Source organism: Poecilia reticulata, chromosome 17, assembly GCF_904066995.2.
Source record: "Poecilia reticulata chromosome 17, P_reticulata-male-v2, whole genome shotgun sequence".
Lineage (NCBI taxonomy): Eukaryota > Metazoa > Chordata > Actinopteri > Cyprinodontiformes > Poeciliidae > Poecilia > Poecilia reticulata.
In genome coordinates this window covers 30,971,529-30,993,008 of record NC_088846.1, presented here as the reverse complement: position 1 = coordinate 30,993,008, position 21,480 = coordinate 30,971,529, and the positions used below count along the sequence as shown (strand labels likewise).

The following is a 21,480-nucleotide window of genomic DNA, read 5'->3' as shown; positions in this document are numbered from 1 at the left end:
CTACGCAGCATCAGAATAAATTCATCTTTTCTGCTCTGCTAGACACTCAGAGGGAAAATGACTAAAAATCTTACATGCATTTTGATTTTTATACTCTAAGTTCATGTTTGTCCTGTTTATCTGGAGTTTATTTATAAATATAATAACTTTTCTGCCTGCAGACACACTTTCAGCTTCTATTCACCACAAATCTGGAACAAAGTTCCAAAAAACTGCAAAACAGCCGAAACACTGAGACAGAACATAATGAATGATCAGAGTATTTATTGAGTATTGGTGGTTTTGACTTTGATTTTTGTGTTTTTATGATGTAAAACACTTTGAGCTGCGTTGTTGATTAAACGGGCTAAACAAACAAAGCAGAGAAAACAGGCAGATGGGATTTGAACCTGCAGCCTCTCTGCCAGGCAGCAGAGCCGCACAACTCCATGAAGCTAAATAAAACTTTTACATTTCAAGTTAAAAATTATTTTCAGTGATTTTGTTTTAATCTGCATCAAATAAAATTCAAATGGAAAAAAGAAACAACAATGACAAAAATCTTCCAAAACAATCAGACATGAGTCACTGAAGGAAACATGACAGACTTTATTTTACACGTTTTAGGGGGAATTTCCCTTTAAACGCTCCAGTCGTTGTGTGATCTGAAACGTGTGTGAAATAATTTTAGGCTGAATGTGTCAGAGCAGCGTGAGTCACGGTGTGTCCCGCTGCACAGCGGAGGCAGAGTGAGGCTGAGGGATCACAGCGTAAACATCCGGCCTCTGGAGCTGCAGTGGGACTGAAACCCACAACCTGATGAGGCCAATTTCCCTCCAGATGTTCCACACGACTTTCTGTCAGCAGGCAGAAAAACACCGAGCGGAAACTCCAGAAACTCAGGAAAACGTTTTACAGCAGGAGAAACGAGAGAAGCTGGTTCTGGAGCCACCAGGACCATTTCAGAGAAACTGTCGATATTAATATCGGTACCGATATTTATGATAACTGGCTTTTTTAATAGTTCAAACACTAAATACACCCTAATCTGCACTAATACACACAGTGGAAACTGTTTCAGCGATACCACACTCTGCAGGGTTCAACCAATCAGCACTGAGGAAAATAAATGCTGGTCCTGGATTGGCTGATTTTATTTAATAGCGTTATATTAGCTAGCATTGCTAACATCTATCTGAGCTTCCTATATATTTTGAGCATTTTTAATCTATGAGGAAAATAGATCAAAAATGCCAGTTGGCAAATTTTCTGAGGATAATTTGGAGAAACGTTCCACAGAAGATCCGAGCAGAAAGGAGTTTGAGAAGACAGGATGCCGTGGTCAGTCCTCTGTCCAGGTGGGTCTGGTGTCCTCTGTCCAGGTGGGTCTGGTGTCCTCTCTTGTCCAGCTGCTGTCCAGCTTCTGGTTCTGTCTCTGGTTGCTTTGTCCTCTAAACTCTCTGGTTGGTTTTTTCTTCTCCAGGCATCTCAGTGCAGCTTTTCTCCAACAGACTTTTTCTTTCCACTCAACTTTCCACTGACAGTTTATCAGAGCTGGACGATTCTGTCAAAAGATCAGATTTTTGATGTGATGCTATAATGATCTGAGTTAACATCTATATATAACAATAAGATCCATGATATGCTCAGGTTATCATTATGAACAATGATCGGTTCTTTCTGATCCACCCGGTGGATCAGAACCTGCAGGTTCTGATCCACCGGGTTCAGAACCTGCAGATCCTGATCCACCGGGTTCAGAACCTGCCGTTTCTGATCCACCCAGAACCTGCCGTTTCTGATCCACCGGGTTCAGAACTTGCAGGTTCTGATCCACCGGGTTCAGAACCTGCAGGTTCTGATCCACCGGGTTCAGAACCTGCAGGTTCTGATCCACCGGGTTCAGAACCTGCAGGTTCTGATCCACCGGGTTCAGAACCTGCAGATCCTGATCCACCGGGTTCAGAACCTGCAGGTTCTGATCCACCGGGTTCAGAACCTGCAGGTTCTGATCCACCGGGTTCAGAACCTGCCGTTTCTGATCCACCGGGTTCAGAACCTGCAGTTTCCCATTTATCTCTGGCTGAAGCTCCTTATTGTCCAGAAACATCTCAGAGTTCCTGCTGCTGTCCTCTCTGAACGCTCAGCTTCGTGTTTTCTCTCCTCGTTTGATTCAGATTCAGCTCATTCTGGTTCTGGTTCTGGTTCTGGTTCTGGTTTCTTCATCCTCTCTAATGGAGGACTGAACGCTGCAGCTCAACGATCAGCTGCGTCTCCGTAGATAGAAACTTTTTAAACTAGTCTGAATAGTTAACTGAGCTCTGATTGAATGAATGATCAGCAGGTTCATCTCAGCAGCTCACTTTAAAACTTTCACTGGTTCTGGACTTTTATTCTGAAAAACCGCCTTATGGAAGGAAGCAGGCCCGTTTCACCGGAAGCTCACCCAGGAGCTTCCGGTCCTGATCAGGAAGGAAGCTCCTTATATGGAGCTGAAATAATGACGCGTTCAGGCCAACAGAAAACCGATTCAGTCTTAAAACATGTTCAGTATCTGGATAAATTATTACGTCTGAAAATTATTAACATTTCTGTTTAAATGTTGACCAGTTTATACAGTTTCTAATGTTGAAATTTAGCCAAAAGTTGAAACAACTTTCCAGAAATTGCTGAACTTTCTTCGTGTTTTTCTGACTCGGGCTCATTTCCCAGATCCTGACTCATAACAATAATGCGGAATAAAATCTAAAGATTGATGGTTATGTAAGTAGGCCCATTTAACCCCTTCTGCCCCGGTGGGTTCGGCTCCGCGGTGAAGTGAAGCAGCAGCTGACAGGAAGCGGCGCTGAGCGGTTCTCCACCTGCGGGGCTGCCCCACTATCTGCCTGACAGTAAATAAAAACCCTCCTTCACCTTTATTTTTAGCAGCTGCAGCTGAAGAAAAACGTTGATAAAACTAATAATATCTGACCTGAAAAGAGTCGGTTACGGTGAAAAGCTGGATCCAGAACCTCAGGAGATGAACACGAAGCCCTGGTGTTCGCCCACAGGCGTTGTCATGGTTACTGAACACCTGAGACGTAAACAGTTTTAAACTGGGAACGTCTGAGTTTCATTTACTGACATTAATAAACGTCCATCAGGACCAGATAAGTGGAGCAAACAGGTTTTAATATCATGTGATTTGAGCTTCATGCTGCTGGTCAGACAGACGTGGAGGAGGTTTAACGTTTTAACGTTTTAACATTTTAACGTTTTAACATTTGTTTTAACGTTTTAACATTTTAACATTTTAACATTTTAACGTTTTAACGTTTTAACGTTTTAACATTTTAACGTTTTAACGTTTTAACATTTTAACATTTTAACGTTTTAACGTTTTAACTGCTGCAGAGTTTGATGTTTTCACTTTGATGAGCTTGAAGCTCCGAGGTGTTTCAGTTTGACCTGCTGACTCAGCAGGAGGTCCAGCGTCTGGGTCAGAGGTCATGAACCTCTGGAGCTCATGGACATCATGTGTTCATGTGTTCATGTGTTCATGTCCATGCTGGAGGAGCTCACATCCCGCCTCATCTCCTCACAGGGTCGGTCACCACCTACACTGGGTCTGTTCTGCCCCCTGCAGGCCGCAGTGGTCATTACAGGCACAGATCCGACACCAGAAGCATAAAACCTGAAACAGATGCTAAATATTCCTCAGAAGGTAAACTGATATTTAAAAAACATGAATTAACAGATAGTTGGTATTAGTGGCAACATAATTATAAATATTAACTTATGAACTGAGGAAACCTTCTAAACCTCTTTGCTCTAACTTAACCCGACCCGGATCACTTCTCTCCAAACCAGAAGCCAAAATAAGAACGGAATCTCACCGGTTTCAGAGAATCTCCCCGGTGGAGACAAACCGTCGGTCCAATGTGAGAAAGTCCTGACGTCCAAGTCGTACCTGAAGGTCCATCAGAGACGACACACCGGCGAGAGTCTGTTAGCCTGCAGTCACTGCGATAAAAGATTTTATCCGATGCGCCGTCTGAAACATCCTGAGCGGAGCGAGAAGCTTTACTGCTGCAAAACGTGTGGAAGATCCACTACGATGAGAAACCGCTCAGCTGTGAAACCTGCGGGAAACGTTTCAGGGAGCCGTCTAAACTGAAACGGCACCAGAGAAGCCACACAGGTGTGAAGCCATACAGGTGAGAAGCCACACAGGTGAGAAGCCACACAGGTGAGAAGCCACACAGGTGAGAAGCCACACAGGTGTGAAGCCACACAGGTGAGAAGCCACACAGGTGTGAAGCCACACAGGTGAGAAGCCACACAGGTGTGAAGCCACACAGGTGTGAAGCCACACAGGTGAGAAGCCACACAGGTGAGAAGCCACACAGGTGAGAAGCCACACAGGTGTGAAGCCATACAGGTGTGCCACATGTGGGAAAGGTTTCACGGCTAACAGAAACCTGCAGAGCCACGTGAGGATCAACCAAACAACCAGACGTTTAGAGGAGCTGGATTTTCTGTGAGACCTTTGGGTTTTGGTTCTGGGACAGCAGCAACCTGACCGTCCACACAAGGATCCACACCGGGGAGGAGCTTCACACCTGGTCGTCCACATGAGGAGCCACCAGCAGGAGGAAAGGTCATGACCTCCTCCGCTCTGCTGACAATAACAAAACCACCGGAGACGTCCATGACCTCATGGCGGCATGCGGCCAGGACGCATCTCAGCTCCATGAAGTAGTCACTCTTCACCCAAAAGTATTCAGACCCTGGGAGGAACCACTGGAAATGGTTCTGAGTTTATAAACCCGTCAACTGATTCGGACCAAAGTGACCGAACTCCAGGTGAGACCTTAACGAGATCCAAACGTCAGGAGTTCACTCCAGCTGTCACGGAGTTGCACGTTGCCAGGCGGCCATGTTGGATTTTGAGGTCAGTGCCTCTTCTGGACCTGCCTGTCACTGTTCTGGTCATTCTTTGTTTCTACAAAGCAACAAGGTGGAGCCGTTTCTGAGAAAGTCCAGTTCGGGTTTTCATTCTGTGGTTAAAACAATTCAGTCTTTAACGACTTTCATTGGACGGACAGAAATCACACGGAGTTCCCCAAGGCTCAAACCTGGGACCCCTTCTATATAAAGTCTACATGCTCGCAAGGCTAGTTGCCATGACAACCCAGATGATGCACAGCTCTGCGTTACCGTCACCAGGATCAGCTCAGTTCTTTCAGAGCAGTTCGCTCTGCTGCCATCTAGTGGACAACGTAGAATATTTCACGTTTCATGACGGAATATTAGGTTCACTTACAGGAGGAAAAACTTTTGTTTTTTTTCTGGTTGTACAGATTAGACTATTTAGATTAAAAAGACAAAGATATTAAAGTTGAACTATTAAGAAAGAAAAACTTTGAGACGAAGAGACAATTCATGAAAACACCAAACGTGTTGATCAGGTTTAGACTCTTCCACAGGCAGCAGCATCATTATGTCATTTCCACGCTTTCTGCTTTTGTCAGGACACGTAACCATGGCAACAAGATATTGTTTTCAGAACCAGGAGCATCTGAAAATCAAATAGTACCTGAACTTTGACCCCAGCTACTGGAGGAACTTAACAGGAAGCTTCATGGATGCATGAAGAGGAGAGAGAGAAGAGGTCAGGTCAGATCAGATGAGGTCAGATGAGGTCAGATCAGATGAGGTCAGATGAGGTCAGGTCAGATCAGATGAGGTCAGATCAGGTCAGATGAGGTCAGATCAGATGAGGTCAGATGAGGTCAGGTCAGATCAGATGAGGTCAGATGAGGTCAGATCAGATGAGGTCAGATCAGATCAGATGAGGTCAGATCAGGTCAGATGAGGTCAGATCAGATCAGATGAGGTCAGATGAGGTCAGGTCAGATGAGGTCAGATCAGATCAGATGAGGTCAGATCAGATCAGATGAGGTCAGATCTGATCAGATGAGGTCAGATGAGGTCAGATCAGGTCAGATGAGGTCAGATCTGATCAGATGAGGTCAGATGAGGTCAGGTCAGATGAGGTCAGATCAGATGAGGTCAGATGAGGTCAGATCAGATCAGATGAGGTCAGATCAGGTCAGATGAGGTCAGGTCAGATGAGGTCAGGTCAGATCAGATCAGATCAGATGAGGTCAGATCAGGTCAGATGAGGTCAGATCAGGTCAGATCAGATCAGATGAGGTCAGATCAGGTCAGATCAGGTCAGATGAGGTCAGATCAGATGAGGTCAGGTCAGATCAGATGAGGTCAGATGAGGTCAGATCAGATGAGGTCAGGTCAGATCAGATGAGGTCAGATCAGGTCAGATCAGGTCAGATGAGGTCAGATGAGGTCAGATGAGGTCAGGTCAGATGAGGTCAGATCAGGTCAGATCATGTCAGATCAGGTCAGATGAGGTCAGATCTGATCAGATGAGGTCAGATGAGGTCAGGTCAGATGAGGTCAGATCAGATGAGGTCAGATCTGATCAGATGAGGTCAGATCTGATCTGATGAGGTCAGATGAGGTCAGGTCAGATCTCCGACTCCAACATCTTTCTAACCAAAGAGACTTTTAGAGGAGCTGCAGAAGCAAAGGAGCTGGACGAGCAGCGCTGGCTAACAGCTGATGGAGTCGATGAGGATGAGCTACTGTCTGCTGCCTTTCAGATAAATAAGGAATTTTTTCATCTGAATGTTTTTTTCTCAGCTCATGAACCAGGAAGGTGAGTCTGAAGTTATTCTTACAAAGATGAAAACAAACTTGCTTTTATTAAAAATGTAAAAATTTTATTTGGCCGAAACGTCGTTAAAAACAATAAAACTGCAGCATCGAGATACAAGGAAACGTAAAGCTCAAAACACAAAGCATGGGGTCAAAGGTCGAGAACATGAAAATCCACATGAGTGGGAGGATCTTCCTCACATCCGTACCAGATCATCATCATCATCATCATCATCATCATCACCAGCTTTCTTTGCTCCTGGCCTCCATGAAGCAGCTGAAATGTTTGGACCGAAGCTCCGCATGGACCCCGCTGACCGCTGCACAGCGCAGGAGTCGCATCATCACATCCAGTGTCAGACTAACACAGCGCAGGGCGGGCGGGCGGCGCGGCAACAGGACACAGAAATACTGGGAGGAAACAGCCCAACAGTCAACGAGCTGCAGGACCGTCAGGAAACGTCTCCGTTCCTACAGAGCTACAGCTGAGATGCCACTGAATCTGGAGTTAAAGCAGTTAGTGACTGTAATTATCACTGCAGCCATGAGGGGGAGCAAGCGCATCTACCATCAGCTCAGTGTTTGAACGTCCAGCGTCCGTTCTACCTAGCATCACAATATCGGAAACGTCCACCAGGGGGCAGAGTTAAACCTGAATGCAAACACTGATCTTCGTCCCTTCGTCAACAATAAACATCCTATTTTTGAAGTTACAATATAAAAATAATAATAAAAAAATACAAAGTAAAGACAAAAAACTGAAGTTTTGTTCAGTAGTTCTTCTGAAATGTGGACCTCATCACTTCCTGTCGCTCCGATCCTACTCAGGGCAGAAGAAGAAGTTAGTTGGCCTGCAGCATGTTCTTGATCTGCTTGGAGGTAGTTTCATCGTTCAGGTGCTTGGTGGTGTACCTGGAGGCAGGGGGGGGGGATGGATGAATGATGGGAGGGATGGATGGATGAATTAATTAATTAATTAATTAATGGAGCGATGGTTGGATGTACGGTTGGATGTATGGTTGGATGGTTGGATGTACGGTTGGATGGTTGGATGGTTGGTTGGATGTACGGTGGGGCGCCTCTCTCTCTCCTACCTCAGGGCGTTCAGCAGTCCCTCCACGCTGCTCGGCGGCTGATCCTTCAGAACCTTGATGCAGCCCTTCATCTGGAGACACAACACGGCCATGTAGAACCTGCAGAACCGCTACTGGACCAGGAGGTTCTGAGATCAGAACCACTTCTGGACCAGGAGGTTCTGAGATCAGAACCAACCGCTTCTGGACCAGGAGGTTCTGAGATCAGAACCAACCGCTTCTGGACCAGGAGGTTCTGAGATCAGAACCACTTCTGGACCAGGAGGTTCTGAGATCAGAACCACTTCTGGACCAGGAGGTTCTGAGATCAGAACCACTTCTGGACCAGGAGGTTCTGAGATCAGAACCACTTCTGGACCAGGAGGTTCTGAGATCAGAACCACTTCTGGACCAGGAGGTTCTGAGATCAGAACCAACCGCTTCTGGACCAGGAGGTTCTGAGATCAGAACCACTTCTGGACCAGGAGGTTCTGAGATCAGAACCGCTTCTGGACCAGGAGGTTCTGAGATCAGAACCACTTCTGGACCAGGAGGTTCTGAGATCAGAACCGCTTCTGGACCAGGAGGTTCTGAGAGCAGAACCACTTCTGGACCAGGAGGTTCTGAGATCAGAACCACTTCTGGACCAGGAGGTTCTGATCGGTTCTGTTGCCTGATCCACTGATAAAAAATATTTTACTGGTGCAAATTGCAGAACATCAAATCATGAAACTCTTCTGAAAAATGTTTTTCCACATATTTGTTAAAATGATCATGAAACATTGATAAAAGGAAACCAAACTGTCGGACCGGACCGGACCGGACCGGACCGGACCGGACCGGACCTACGTCTATGTTGGAGGTTTTGACGAAGGCTCCGGCCGGATGGACGTGGTCGTACAGGATGATGACGCCGACCATCACACGGAGGCAGAACAGAACCGTCTCCTCACTGGCGAAGCGACTGCGGTACTCCCTGCTCACACACACACACACACACACACACACACACACACACACACACACACACACACACACACACAGTGAGCGTGTGGCGGCGGAGGAAGACCGGTGATGAAGAAGGTGATGAAGATGCGTCCAGGACTCACGGCGTCTCCAGCATCACTTTGCACACGCAGGCCATGGTGCTCAGACAGACGGTCGTGTTCTCGATCGGAACCTCCGGGTTCTGGACAGCAGAGACAAACGGATCATCAGACTGGGGAACCGCTGCGCCCCAGATGCATGATGGGAGAAAACCCAGCAGCTCTAGGAGCCAAATGGCCACAAAAATAATAAAATTTCACCCAGAATAACAAATAAAACTTTTTATTTCGGTTCTGATATCGGTTTGGACCAGCGGTTCTGAAACTAGATCCAAACCGGGCAGAACTGCTGCATGTTCGGAACCAAAGAACCCATCTTGGACCGGAAACAGCAGGAACCAAGCGACCAGCATGGAGGAGTGCGCCCTCTGCTGGTGAGCGCAGCAAACAACCCAACACTGGAAACCTGATCACGTCAGTTCTGCTGCTCAATAATCAATAATTACATAAAACTGGAAGATTTGAGTTAAATGCATTTATTGATTTAGTAAATCTGGAGGTTTATTTTAAATTTAAAGTACTTAAAGTTTCTCTTTTCTCCCATTAATCACTAATTATTTAATCAATATTAATCTGGAAAATGTGTAAAAATTAATAGAAACTTTTGTTCTTCTTTATCACCCAACAGTGACAAGAGTTTACATCAATACATCTATTAATATGTATTTTAATACAAAGCTCTGCTCTGGGGAGTTTAGTGAGACAGAACCAGAACCAGAACCAGAACCAGAACCCGTCCTGGAGGACAGATAAACTCACATCGGAGACGAACTTTGACGTGGCGTCGCTCAGCGTCTTCAGCATGGGCGTGGCGCTGGCGTAGAACAGAGACATCCGATTGGCCAGCTCGTTGTTGACCTCGCTCCCCGAGTCCGACTGAAAAACCAGAACCCAGCAGAACCCAGAGACTCACAACGAGCTGAAGAGCATCGAGACACAGCAGAAGCTCCATCTGGATTATATTCCAGCATCAGAACCAGATTAGAGCCAACAGGATTAAACCAGTTTATCCATCTAATCTCATCCCAGAGCTCAAAGACCAGCTTTCAGATTTTCTCATTTTAAAACAGAAGAGGACCGAGGACACGTCCCTGTGGCTCCCCACGCTTAACAAACAACACAGAGTCTTCCAGACATATGAAGTGAAAAACTGAGATCGTAAGTCAGACATTTCTGTAACTCCGTGGGAATCAGAAAATAAATAAATTTAAGTTTAAAAGAAGCCAAACTGACCTAATTCAAAGTTACACAGTGAGAAATAACAGCAATAAATAATATTTCCACCATGTTTTCATTCATTTTAACTGCCACAGTTTCAAATTACATATTTAAAAACATTTAGCTTGGCAGCTGAATATTTAACTTTCTAACTAAATATATAGCAGGAGAAATATGTAAGTAAATATTTAGGTTAGAAATGATCGTTGTTTCTTTTCTTCTGCTCCTAAATGACGTTTTAAAGACAATAAGTTAGTTCACCAACACAGCGAGGAGATTCAGCGTCTCCAGCCACGAGATCCAGCTTTTATTTTGATAGGGCACTTCCCCTTCTCAGTTAGTGAATTTGCATATAAAGTAAATATTTAGTTCGGGGTTGAACCTCTGCTCGGGTTTCTCACCGACATGTTGTTGATCCGCATGCGGCTGATGGTTCGCCGGTAGTAGCTGAAGTCGTTCTGGATGGCCGGGTTGGTCATCTGAAACGGACAGTCAGAGCGATGAAGAGGAGGAGGAGGAGGAGGAGGAGGAGGAGGAGGAGGAAGGGCAGCGGACCTTCAGCTCATCGAACCGCAGCGTGAAGTGCAGGATGTGGGCGAACTGCCGGGCCAGCGCCTGTTTCTGCTCCAGATGTTGCGTCGGAGTGGAGTCGGCGCTGGTCAGGACGTCCAGGAGGCGATGGAGGCCGGATTCTGACGGGAACACGGAAACTCATCACAGCCACTTCTTAATGCTTTTCCTTTTCCTGAACTGGACCTCAGGCCGAATAAAACCACGATCCGGACTTTAAACGGTCAGGCTGCGTTCACACTGCAGCCGGAAGTGACCCAGTTCAGATTGTTCTGACGTGATGTGACCTGAATCCGATCTTTTCATGGCAGTGTGAACAGCTCAGGTCGGATTCTGTTAGAATGTGATCCATATCCGATACGTATCCGATTGAAGTGCGACCATAACGTCCTGGCCGCATTCATCCGGACTGAACGTCACTGATTCTCAACAAATCTCACTATTCTGCTCCTGATAGGAAGAAAAACATCAACCATGACGGATTATATGAGGATTAAGTTGTTAATTTGCTGCTCCGGTTGGAAACAGCTTCAAATATATAAGCTAAGCTCCACCGTTAGCCTCCATGTTTACTTCCTCAAACTCTGAGCTCTTCTTCTTTCTATGGCGGTTGGCAGAACACTGAGAACGCTGACGCCATGGCGCCCTCTGCTGCGCATGCGGGACACTTCAGGTCGTTTACCCAGCAGAACACATACAGGAAGCATTTACTGGCAGTGAGAACGACCCGGGGAAAAATGGGAATTGGGTCACTTCAGGCTGCAGTGTGAACGCAGAGAACGAATCCGGCTGCTTGGAAGGAAAACATGCAAAAGTGGCTCAGGTTGGTAGTTTGAACTCAGGTTGGTAGTTTGGACTCAGGTTGGTAGTTTGGACTCAGGTTGGTAGTTTGGACTCAGGTTGGTAGTTTGGACTCAGGTTGGTAGTTTGGACTCAGGTTGGTAGTTTGAACTCAGGTTGGTAGTTTGGACTCAGGTTGGTAGTTTGAACTCAGGTTGGTAGTTTGGACTCAGGTTGGTAGTTTGGACTCAGGTTGGTAGTTTGGACTCAGGTTGGTAGTTTGGACTCAGGTTGGTAGTTTGGACTCAGGTTGGTAGTTTGGACTCAGGTTGGTAGTTTGAACTCAGGTTGGTAGTTTGGACTCAGGTTGGTAGTTTGGACTCAGGTTGGTAGTTTGGACTCAGGTTGGTAGTTTGGACTCAGGTTGGTAGTTTGGACTCAGGTTGGTAGTTTGAACTCAGGTTGGTAGTTTGGACTCAGGTTGGTAGTTTGGACTCAGGTTGGTAGTTTGGACTCAGGTTGGTAGTTTGGACTCAGGTTGGTAGTTTGGACTCAGGTTGGTAGTTTGGACTCAGGTTGGTAGTTTGGACTCAGGTTGGTAGTTTGAACTCAGGTTGGTAGTTTGAACTCAGGTTGGTAGTTTGGACTCAGGTTGGTAGTTTGAACTCAGGTTGGTAGTTTGAACTCAGGTTGGTAGTTTGAACTCAGGTTGGTAGTTTGAACTCAGGTTGGTAGTTTGGACTCAGGTTGGTAGTTTGGACTCAGGTTGGTAGTTTGGACTCAGGTTGGTAGTTTGGACTCAGGTTGGTAGTTTGGACTCAGGTTGGTAGTTTGAACTCAGGTTGGTAGTTTGGACTCAGGTTGGTAGTTTGGACTCAGGTTGGTAGTTTGAAACCATTAGACATCGGTTACCCAGTTTCTGTGAAAACTCGTAGAACGTTTTGAGTTTGGCGACCAGAGGAACCACGGCGGCCCAGGCCTTCTCCTGAACGCCCTCGACGTTTGGGTTCTGGATGGCCTGAAAACACCAACGACACTTCAACACAGGAACTGAGCTCAGCACGCTTTCAAAATAAAATCCTCAGTGTTTAGTACCTTATAAAGACTCATTTTTAGCATTTCTCTCTGATTTCCAACAAACTCAGAGGATGTTTTCATAAAGAGCTCAATTAAAGTCTAAAAGAACAAAAATGACCACGTCTCTTATTACTTTATGTTTCTGTTTGTAAAGTTATTATTATAAATTAACAGCAATTATTTTCATTATAGAGGAAAAATTGGGGTTAGTTTCTCAAAGTCTTATTTTCTCCATGTTACTCATTCAATTATAAATGTCACAGTTTCAAACTTAATATTTATTTAGTAAGTTAAATGTTTAGCTTGGAGCTAAATACTATTTAGATTACAAACTAAACTTTTAGTTAGAAATATAAATATATCGTTAGAAAGATAAATACTTAGTTTGCAAACTAAATGTCTAGTGAGGAAATTAAGTATTTGGCTTACTAACTAAATATTTAGTATCCAAGCTAAATATTCCTGCCATCAAGTTAAATATTTAACTGGTAGGGATTAAATCCAGCTCTTTGTTTCATTATATTTTCATAGATTCATCGAGCTGCTCGCCTGTCGTATTTCCTCTCCGGCTCCTTTGTACGTCTGCAGGTCCTCCAGGATGACCTGGGCCTCCGTCAGCACCTGGTTCACCTTCTCCCACACCTCTGTCTCTGACTGCGAGGGCTGCGCGTCTGGAACAACATCCTGCTGTCATTATCAGAACATCTGCTGCTGCTAGCAGCTGGACAGGAAGGCAGACACATTTAATTGGTCACAGAGTCTCTGATTCCTACTTTCAAAGTCCAGGAAGAAGTTTCCAGCATTGTTGTCGATGTCTCGGGTCAGCACCTTGATCAGGTTCCCCATGCTGCCGACACACGAAGCAAAGATAGAGAGAACAAACACGGTTAGCCATGTTGCTAACGTTAGCAGGCTAATGTTAGCACGGCATGGTGGGTCTGCTGCATAGCCGGGATCTGAGTCCATTACAGAGAAATAAACTGAAGTGATGCTCCTCATTGGTTACTATGGTGACACAATGATGCTCGGGCATCAAGACGTTTCAACGTCCTGCTAAAGACTTGATCTAAAAAGATTCAATCAAGCAACAGAAATTCAAATGATCTGACAGATAAATTAATATTCATTTACTGAAACAATAATCCTCACATTCACAAGACAGAACTACAGCTACGATGCTAATGCTAATATTCAATCATTAATAATACTGTTAGCCAGCTAGCAAAATTTCTGCTAGCCAACATCCAAATGTAAATTGAAATGTTAGCTTGTTATTAATAGCAACATTAGCATTTTAAATGCAGACATTAGTGACGGTGTTACTGTAAAATTATCCTGCCGAACATTCAGTCATTGATGATGTTAGCCTAGCAATGCTCATGTTAGCATGCTAAAACATTAACAAATTATTACATTCCCCATACTCTAACACCAGTTTTCAAACATAAATGACAACATTAGCCACCTAGCACTATAGTAGCATGCTGCATATAGTAGCACATGATGTTAGCACAACAGTGCTACATTATTATGCTAACACACCAACATAAAGGGCAATTTTATACCAAAACAAAACCTATTGTTATCATCCTAAAGGGAATATTAAGATAAACTTTAATTTTCTGTCATGTTAAAAAAACAGTGGAAACACACTAATGCTAACGCTAACGCTGTAGTTCAGCAGGTTCCTACGTTACGCAGATTCCCTTCAAATTAAACTAGAACTTTACTTCTGAGTCTGTATTTACTGGTCAAGTCTAAACAAGAAACAAAGATACAAGTGAAAAACATTCAGCTGAGGTCTCACTTCCTGATTCTCACAACACGTGACGCAAACCATCAGAGCGCCGAGCTAGTTTAACGTACTGAAGGTAAAACAGCATCTAAATCCAGTTAAATCCAACTTCCTTCCCCAAATAACAGCATGGAAACTGGAGTCTGGCCTTAAATTACCATGATGACCATAATAATGATGATGATGATGTGGAGGGTTTGAAACGTTTCAAATGTTTGACTGAGGTTGAAAACGTCGATAATCATCAGAAGGCCTTGAAATATACAATCTGTTCTCATTTATCGTTAAAAATCCCACTTTAAAAATGGATTTAGCAATAAAACTGCTTTCAGATCCTTCTAATAGAAGTAAAGACCAACATTTTAACACATAAAACCTCAAAATACACAGTAAAATTCACATTCAGTCTGTTTCTGACAAACTGATCCAGTTTAAAGCAACAACATGTGAGTATTAGAGAGAGGAAACCCTGAAGCTGCTAAAGGAGAAGTGCAGCTTCACCTTTATCTGGAGAACATGTCATGCCGTCGGGGCAGATCTGCTCTTTGTGCTCTGAAGCCGGCTGACAGTTTGGCAGTTTGTGGCTGCGAGCTGAAGTGGAAGCGACGCCTTCGTGTTAAAAACGGAGAAAAGAGGAAGCAGCAAAGTCTCTGAAAGTTTGGCCTAAATTTAAAACAGAGGAAGTAAAACAGGCTGAGCCGAGTTCAGGTAAGAAACGATCCGACCCGGTTTGCAGAGCCGTTCGGTTCTGCTGCAGACAGAGGAGGACGTCTAGCATCAAACCTTTTATTCTCCAAAACACAACAAGCTGCAGAAACACTGAATTTACTTCCTTTAATAAATAAAACTTCAGTTTGAATCCAGGTGGAAGCGATTTGAGCCGCCGGTTCAAACAACCTGCACGGTTCCAGTGATCCTGTTTAACCCGACCAGCTCTTTCAAATGGACCTTTACCTCCCCAAACGTTTCACTTCACGACGGCTGCTGTAATCACAAGCTCATCGGATCGTTTCCTCCACGTCATCCAGAAGGTTCTGGTTCCAGACGGTTCTGGTTCCAGAAGGTTCTGGTTCCAGAAGGTTCTGGTTCCAGACGGTTCTGGTTCCAGACGGTTCTGGTTCCAGAAGGTTCTGGTTCCAGACGGTTCTGGTTCCAGAAGGTTCTGGTTCCAGACGGTTCTGGTTCCAGACGGTTCTGGTTCCAGAAGGTTCTGGTTCCAGACGGTTCTGGTTCCAGAAGGTTCTGGTTCCAGACGGTTCTGGTTCCAGACGGTTCTGGTTCCAGAAGGTTCTGGTTCCAGACGGTTCTGGCTGGTTCCTTCAGTCTGACAGCTGATGACCAAACTAAAGGCCTGCTGACTGGGAACCAGGGTAACCAGGGTAACCAGGGTAACCAGTGTAACCAGGGTAACCAGTGTAACCAGTGTAACCAGTGTAACCAGGGTAACCAGTGTAACCAGTGTGACCAGTGTAACCAGACAGCAGGACGTAAACCAGCCTCAACCCAGGGGTTCGTGTTTGTAAGCCATGTCGGGTCGCGGTTCCTCCTCATGATGTCATAAACTGGACCAGTTTTTCCTGACCAGCAGCGGCGTCTCCCAGTCTGACTGGTTCGGACTGGGAGACGCCGCTGCTTCATCACAGGAGGCCGTTTGCTCCGCGTCCTGCAGGAGGTTCGCTGGTCCGACGTGGTTTTCACGGACAGAAGCAGCTCACTTCCTGTCCTGCTTGTGCAAAAGTCTTAGAGTGTTTTCCAACTTCCTGTTTCACCAGATGGAAACAAGATGGAGGCTTTAGCAGGTTGGAGGATTTCTCTTTAGGCTAAAGACCAGGAGCCATTTCTGCTGCTAGCGCTAGGCTAGCATGTTAGCAGGGAATGAAATCAGAGCAGGTCAAAGGTCACCCAGGGTGATTCTATAGACGGTTCTGGCTGACCAGAACTTTGACCCAGACAGCAGAACCTGAGGCTAACCGCTGCTGGAAACGACCAGCCGGATCTGCAGCAGTCTGACGCCGAGCGGCGCCAACGCCGCGCTGCTTCGTGCAAACAGCTGTTTTTTTTACTCTGTGGCGTTTCTAAATATATTGATGAGCTGAGCCTCCAACTTCCTCTGTCTGCTGAAACGCAGCGAGCAGAACCGGTTCTGACCGGGTTCTGGTCCAGATGAACCCAAATATCTCAGATTATTACCACATAAAAACCCGATTCAGAGAAAAAAGCAGCTTCAAGTCATTCACTTAATTCAGATTAAAGGATCTGAACTTTTATAAAGGCTGAAAATATTAAAGTTTCTCAATAATCTGGAGTTTAACCTCCCAGTTGGACTAGAACAGAAAAGTCACAGCAGCAAAGAGAAAATAAAATATAAAAATAACACGATAAGAACTGAATCTTAACCTGAAGAGAAAAGTTCAACTGAATGGGTTAATTTAGAAATTTAAAAATTAACTATTGACATTAAGAAAGTGCAGAAGCAGAGATGTGAATATTTACTGGGTTTTTTTCTCTTTAAAGTTAAACATTTTATTATAATTAAACACAAAACATGTTTATGTTCCGTCAGAATTCATGAATAAATAGTTTGAGATAAAAACATTAATGTTGTTCTGAATTATTTCACTTTAGGACATTTTTAATAAACTCAGAAACTTTGACTCATCCTGGTTATAAAATCAGAACCTTCGTGTTAATTCTGGACCAGAACCAGAACCAGAACCAGACGGTTCCAGAGGTCCGGTCGGCCCTGACCAGGTGTGACATCTGAACTAAAGGCAGTTTCATTCTGCAGCCTGTCGGGTCAAAGGTCAGAGGTGAAGAAGTTCAGCTGCAGGTTGATAAAAACGTCTGGTTCTGTTCAACTTTATGCGGTTTCAGAAAGGGCTTTTATTCTGAAAGCTGTGTTTTATTGTGAAGGACTCTGGGTTTCCAGTAAAGTTTGAGCTGAAGAATCAGATGAGATCTAATCTGGTGTTTAGGCCTGAAACGCCTTCCTGCACGAGAGGTCAAAGGTCAGAGGGTCATATAATCAGGTTATCGCTTGATATGGATCAATTTATGGTTTCCTGTTCCTGAATGAGGAACTACAGACAGACAGACAGACAGACAGACAGACAGACAGACAGACAGACAGACAGACAGACAGACAGACAGACAGACAGACAGACAGACAGACATGTAGGCAGACAGACAGACAGACAGACAGACAGACAGACAGGAAGACAGACAGACAGACAGACAGACAGACAGACAGACAGACAGACAGACAGACAGACAGACATGTAGACAGACAGACATGTAGACAGACAGACAGACAGACAGACAGACATGTAGACAGACAGACAGACAGACAGACAGACAGGTAGACAGACAGACAGACAGACATGTAGACAGACAGACAGACAGACAGACAGACAGACAGACAGACAGACATGTAGACAGACAGACAGACATGTAGACAGACAGACAGACAGACAGACAGACAGACAGACAGACAGACAGACAGACATGTAGACAGACAGACAGACATGTAGACAGACAGACAGACAGACAGACAGACAGACAGACAGACAGACAGACAGACAGACAGACAGACAGACAGGAAGACAGACAGACAGACAGACAGACATGTAGACAGACAGACAGACATGTAGACAGACAGACAGACAGGAAGACAGACAGACAGACAGGAAGGCAGACAGACAGGAAGTTTTGCTTTTTAAGCTTCGTTTGATTTCCCTGATTAAAGAATCGACACGTGTCTGAAATGATGCAGAGCTGATGAATCTGGACCCGAGTGAACCGGGCCTGTAGAACCCAGAACCATCCAACTGGTTAACAGCACCTGGTCCTCACAAGTATAGGAGTGTGTGGAACAGCTGGAGAGCCCGGCAGGAAGTAAAATGTTTGAACGGAGCAAATAATCCAGATTACAGCAGAGACCAGATTATCATCTGATAGTGATTATGATGCGACATAAAGCGACTGATTTACGACACAGAGAATATTAATGTTATGGTATTTATACATAAACTGCTGACTCTGCTCTTCTGCTTCAGTTAAATTCCCCACAATCTGCATCACATGACCAAGCAGAGGTCACATGACCACGCAGAGGTCACATGACCACGCAGAGGTCACATGACCAAGCAGAGGTCACATGACCACGCAGAGGTCACATGACCCTAAACACAAGATGGAAATGAGCAACATCAGCTCTTCATGTCGGCCCAGTTTTTGTATTAATTTAAGTTTAAAATTTAACTAGAAAATCAGAGAATATTAAACAGTTTTGTTTTGTTTTTTTTTGCTTTTTGTTTCTATATTTTTGTGTCCAGAATTTCAGGTTTCAACCTGCTGAAAGATAAAATAATTTTTATATTTCATATTTTAATATATTGCAAACATCTTATAAAGGCAAAGGCTGAGAATTTAATGCATTCATTTTGATTCATTACATAGATTGTAGTAAGTTCATAAATGTAGCCCAATTAATAATTTTTTATTTTTTCAGGAGTTAGCCTGTCAGTGAAGCTAATCAAGCCTAAAATAGCATCTCAATGCTAAACATGTAGCAGCTAATGCTACATTACATCCACTGTCCAGATTGCTAAAGAAGCTGCATGAATGGTTGGGACTTCCTGAAACTCTGGAAAACTGAATGGCTGAAAAAACAGATTTATTCAATAATTTACCAGAAAATTTGTTTTTTTTTTAATTGGATGTTTATGTTGTCAATATATAGATTTAGATAAAAATGTAATTAAATAATTTCAGACATATTAAAAAGTTGAATCAAGTCCCATGTCTAGTTAAAACGCTGAAGCCTTGGGCCCGGAGCCCCCGGCCGCCTGTGTCCTCGCATCGCCCCTGGACGGAGCCGCGCTCAGCCCCAGATTTGTCGGGCCTCCCCGCTGGCGGCTCTGACAGTCTGAACGGAGTGAAAACGGAAATGAGTCCCGCTGCTGGTTGCGGGTGAACAGACTCGAACCTGCAGAGAGGCGCCAGGATTTGGAGAATTTTATTCTCAAGATCTGAGCTCAGATCGGAACCTCCATGTGGGTCAGAACCTGCAGCGGAACCTCAGAGTTCTGCTGCAGGTTCTGCTCCCCCAGCAGCAGCAGCAGCAGCAGCGGTCTGCAGGACCTGACATGTCTGATCAGTCAGGATCCACCCTGAGATCTAACCCCCACCTCCGGCCCGGACCCCGCCGCCTCCACCCGCCCCCCCCTCCCGGCCCCGGCCGCGCCGCGCTGCGCCGCGCTCACCTTCACTGATCGCTGATCGATGAGTGCGGAGCGGATCGATGGCCCGATGTGCCCGCGGTGCTCCAGGTGTCTCCCGGCGGCCCGCCTCCTCTACATGCTGGTGAGAGTCAACCCGGAAACCGGCGGCACGCAGCGCCGTTAACTATAAAAGGAGTGATTTCCTCAGGAGGAACTGAAGCGTGAGCCAATCAGAAAGCAGCAGGAGACAAGCTGGGTTCCGCCGCGCGCACAGACCCGAATGGACCGTCGGAACCGGCCGCCGGCCCGAGCCCAGCGCATCAGAACCTCCGGATCCAGGTGATCATCCATACCGCAGGTCCGCTCTGTGCGCAGGCTCAAAGTTCCTCTGTGAAACCAGACTCCGTTTAAAATCCAACCAAAATAAAACATTTTCATCAGTTTCACCTGTTGCTGAAAGTTTTCCTGCTTCACCTTTAAACCACAACATCTTCCATAAGCTTTTATTTTATTCGGCTCATGAATTAAGTCGCTGGTCGGATTAATTCTGACAAATAACATGAAAACATGAAGCAAAGTTCAGCTGGCTGCAGGGATTTTTACTTTGACGGGATTTGTTTAGCCCTTTTCCTCCAAAAAATAAAAATATGTTCTATTTATGTTCTTTTATCTGATCATTAGAGATATAAATTAAAAATATTAGTAATACCAGTCAGTTTCAATATCAGATCGATACCAGGGAGATAAAATCAATACTTCAGTTTCAGTTTCTCTCTTTATTTTTGCATCAATGCACACAAATTAGTCTATTTTTTTATTGTTTATCATTATTTGTCATTATTGTGTTTTTCTTAAACTTTATCTGAATTCTGCCTTAAGATTTAACTCATTAATGTTTGAATAATTATCAAATAATAAAAAAACACAAAAACACCCAAGTACCAGAGGTTTGATTATGAATCCTTCTTAAATAATCAGTATTGGTTTTATGTCCCTGTGTTGGATCGATATCTTATCATGCTGAATCTCTGCTGATGCTCTTTGCCTGTTTGTCAGGAAATCTGAGTTTCAGGATTAGTTGAAGTCACTGCAAGGCAAAACAAGCCAGTTCATTATAAATGTAATTAATTTCAAACAGATTCAGAGACATTGAAAGTCTGATTAGTGTTAAACTGTCTTTAAACTTCAGATAATTCACTTCCTGTTTCATCAGTTGCTCTTTATTATGAAAGATACAAACTTTACACAAAATGATCACATTTCTCTTTATCTGTTAGTTCACACAAAAAATGTAAAACATTTTTATGTTTTATTATTCTTTAAATTTACACAGCCTTTTTATTTATTTATTTACTTACTTACTTACTTACTTACTTACTTACTTACTTACTTACTTACTTACTTACTTACTTACTTACTTACTTACTTACTTACTTACTTACTTACTTACTTACTTACTTACTTACTTACTTACTTACTTACTTACTTACTTACTTACTTACTTACTTACTTACTTACTTACTTACTTACTTACTTACTTACTTACTTATTTATTTATTTATTTATTTTAAGTTTACAACCTCTGTGGTGGACTGGTGACCTGACCAGGTGACCCCACCTCTCGCCCTTTGACAGCATTGGGGTCAATCCTCATGACCCCAATGGGATGGATGGATGGATGGATGGATGGATGGATGGATGGATGGATGGATGGATGGATGGATGGATGGATGGATGGATGGATTGACGGATCTTGTATCCTCTTGGTGTCAATATGGGGTCGCTTTATTATTATTATTATTATTATTATTGTTGTTGTTGTTGTTGTTGTTGTTGTTGTTGTTATTATTTCCTTTATTCAACCAGGTAAAACCCCATTAATATCTAGATCTCATTTTAACAGAAATATGCAACAATCTTTATTGTTTACCGTCATAAAT

The 21,480-nt window shown here is 44.2% G+C and overlaps 1 protein-coding gene and 1 long non-coding RNA gene across 2 annotated transcripts; both read right to left on the bottom strand.

Annotated features, from left to right (window-relative positions):
• Nucleotides 1-242: 242 nt before the first annotated feature.
• On the bottom strand, nt 243-3,238 carry LOC145548150 (uncharacterized). The gene is made up of 2 exons (XR_014084442.1): nt 2,951-3,238; nt 243-1,543 (listed from the first exon to the last, which is right to left on the bottom strand). It is a non-coding gene; the product is annotated as an uncharacterized LOC145548150 (long non-coding RNA).
• Nucleotides 3,239-6,742: 3,504 nt separating this feature from the next.
• Nucleotides 6,743-19,833, bottom strand: LOC103460620 (CYFIP-related Rac1 interactor B-like). Its single transcript, XM_081598847.1, has 11 exons — nt 19,583-19,833; nt 13,297-13,370; nt 13,073-13,194; nt 12,359-12,464; nt 10,652-10,788; nt 10,498-10,575; nt 9,638-9,754; nt 8,882-8,961; nt 8,622-8,748; nt 7,794-7,864; nt 6,743-7,611 (listed from the first exon to the last, which is right to left on the bottom strand). Exons 2-11 carry the CDS (start codon nt 13,367-13,369, stop codon nt 7,542-7,544), a joined length of 981 nt encoding a protein of 326 aa, XP_081454973.1. The 5' UTR covers nt 13,370; nt 19,583-19,833; the 3' UTR covers nt 6,743-7,541.
• Nucleotides 19,834-21,480: the final 1,647 nt, after the last annotated feature.

Bases quoted from the DNA above. Each gene is read 5' to 3' on its own strand.
- LOC103460620 (XM_081598847.1), bottom strand. From the start codon at position 13,369: ATGGGGAACCTGATCAAGGTGCTGACCCGAGACATCGACAACAATGCT. The intron at 10,789-12,358 runs GTAACCGATGTC...TGTTCCCGTCAG, and splicing joins CGAGTTTTCACAGAAACTGG to AATCCGGCCTCCATCGCCTC. The intron at 10,576-10,651 runs GTCCGCTGCCCT...TGTCCGTTTCAG, and splicing joins TGCGGTTCGATGAGCTGAAG to ATGACCAACCCGGCCATCCA.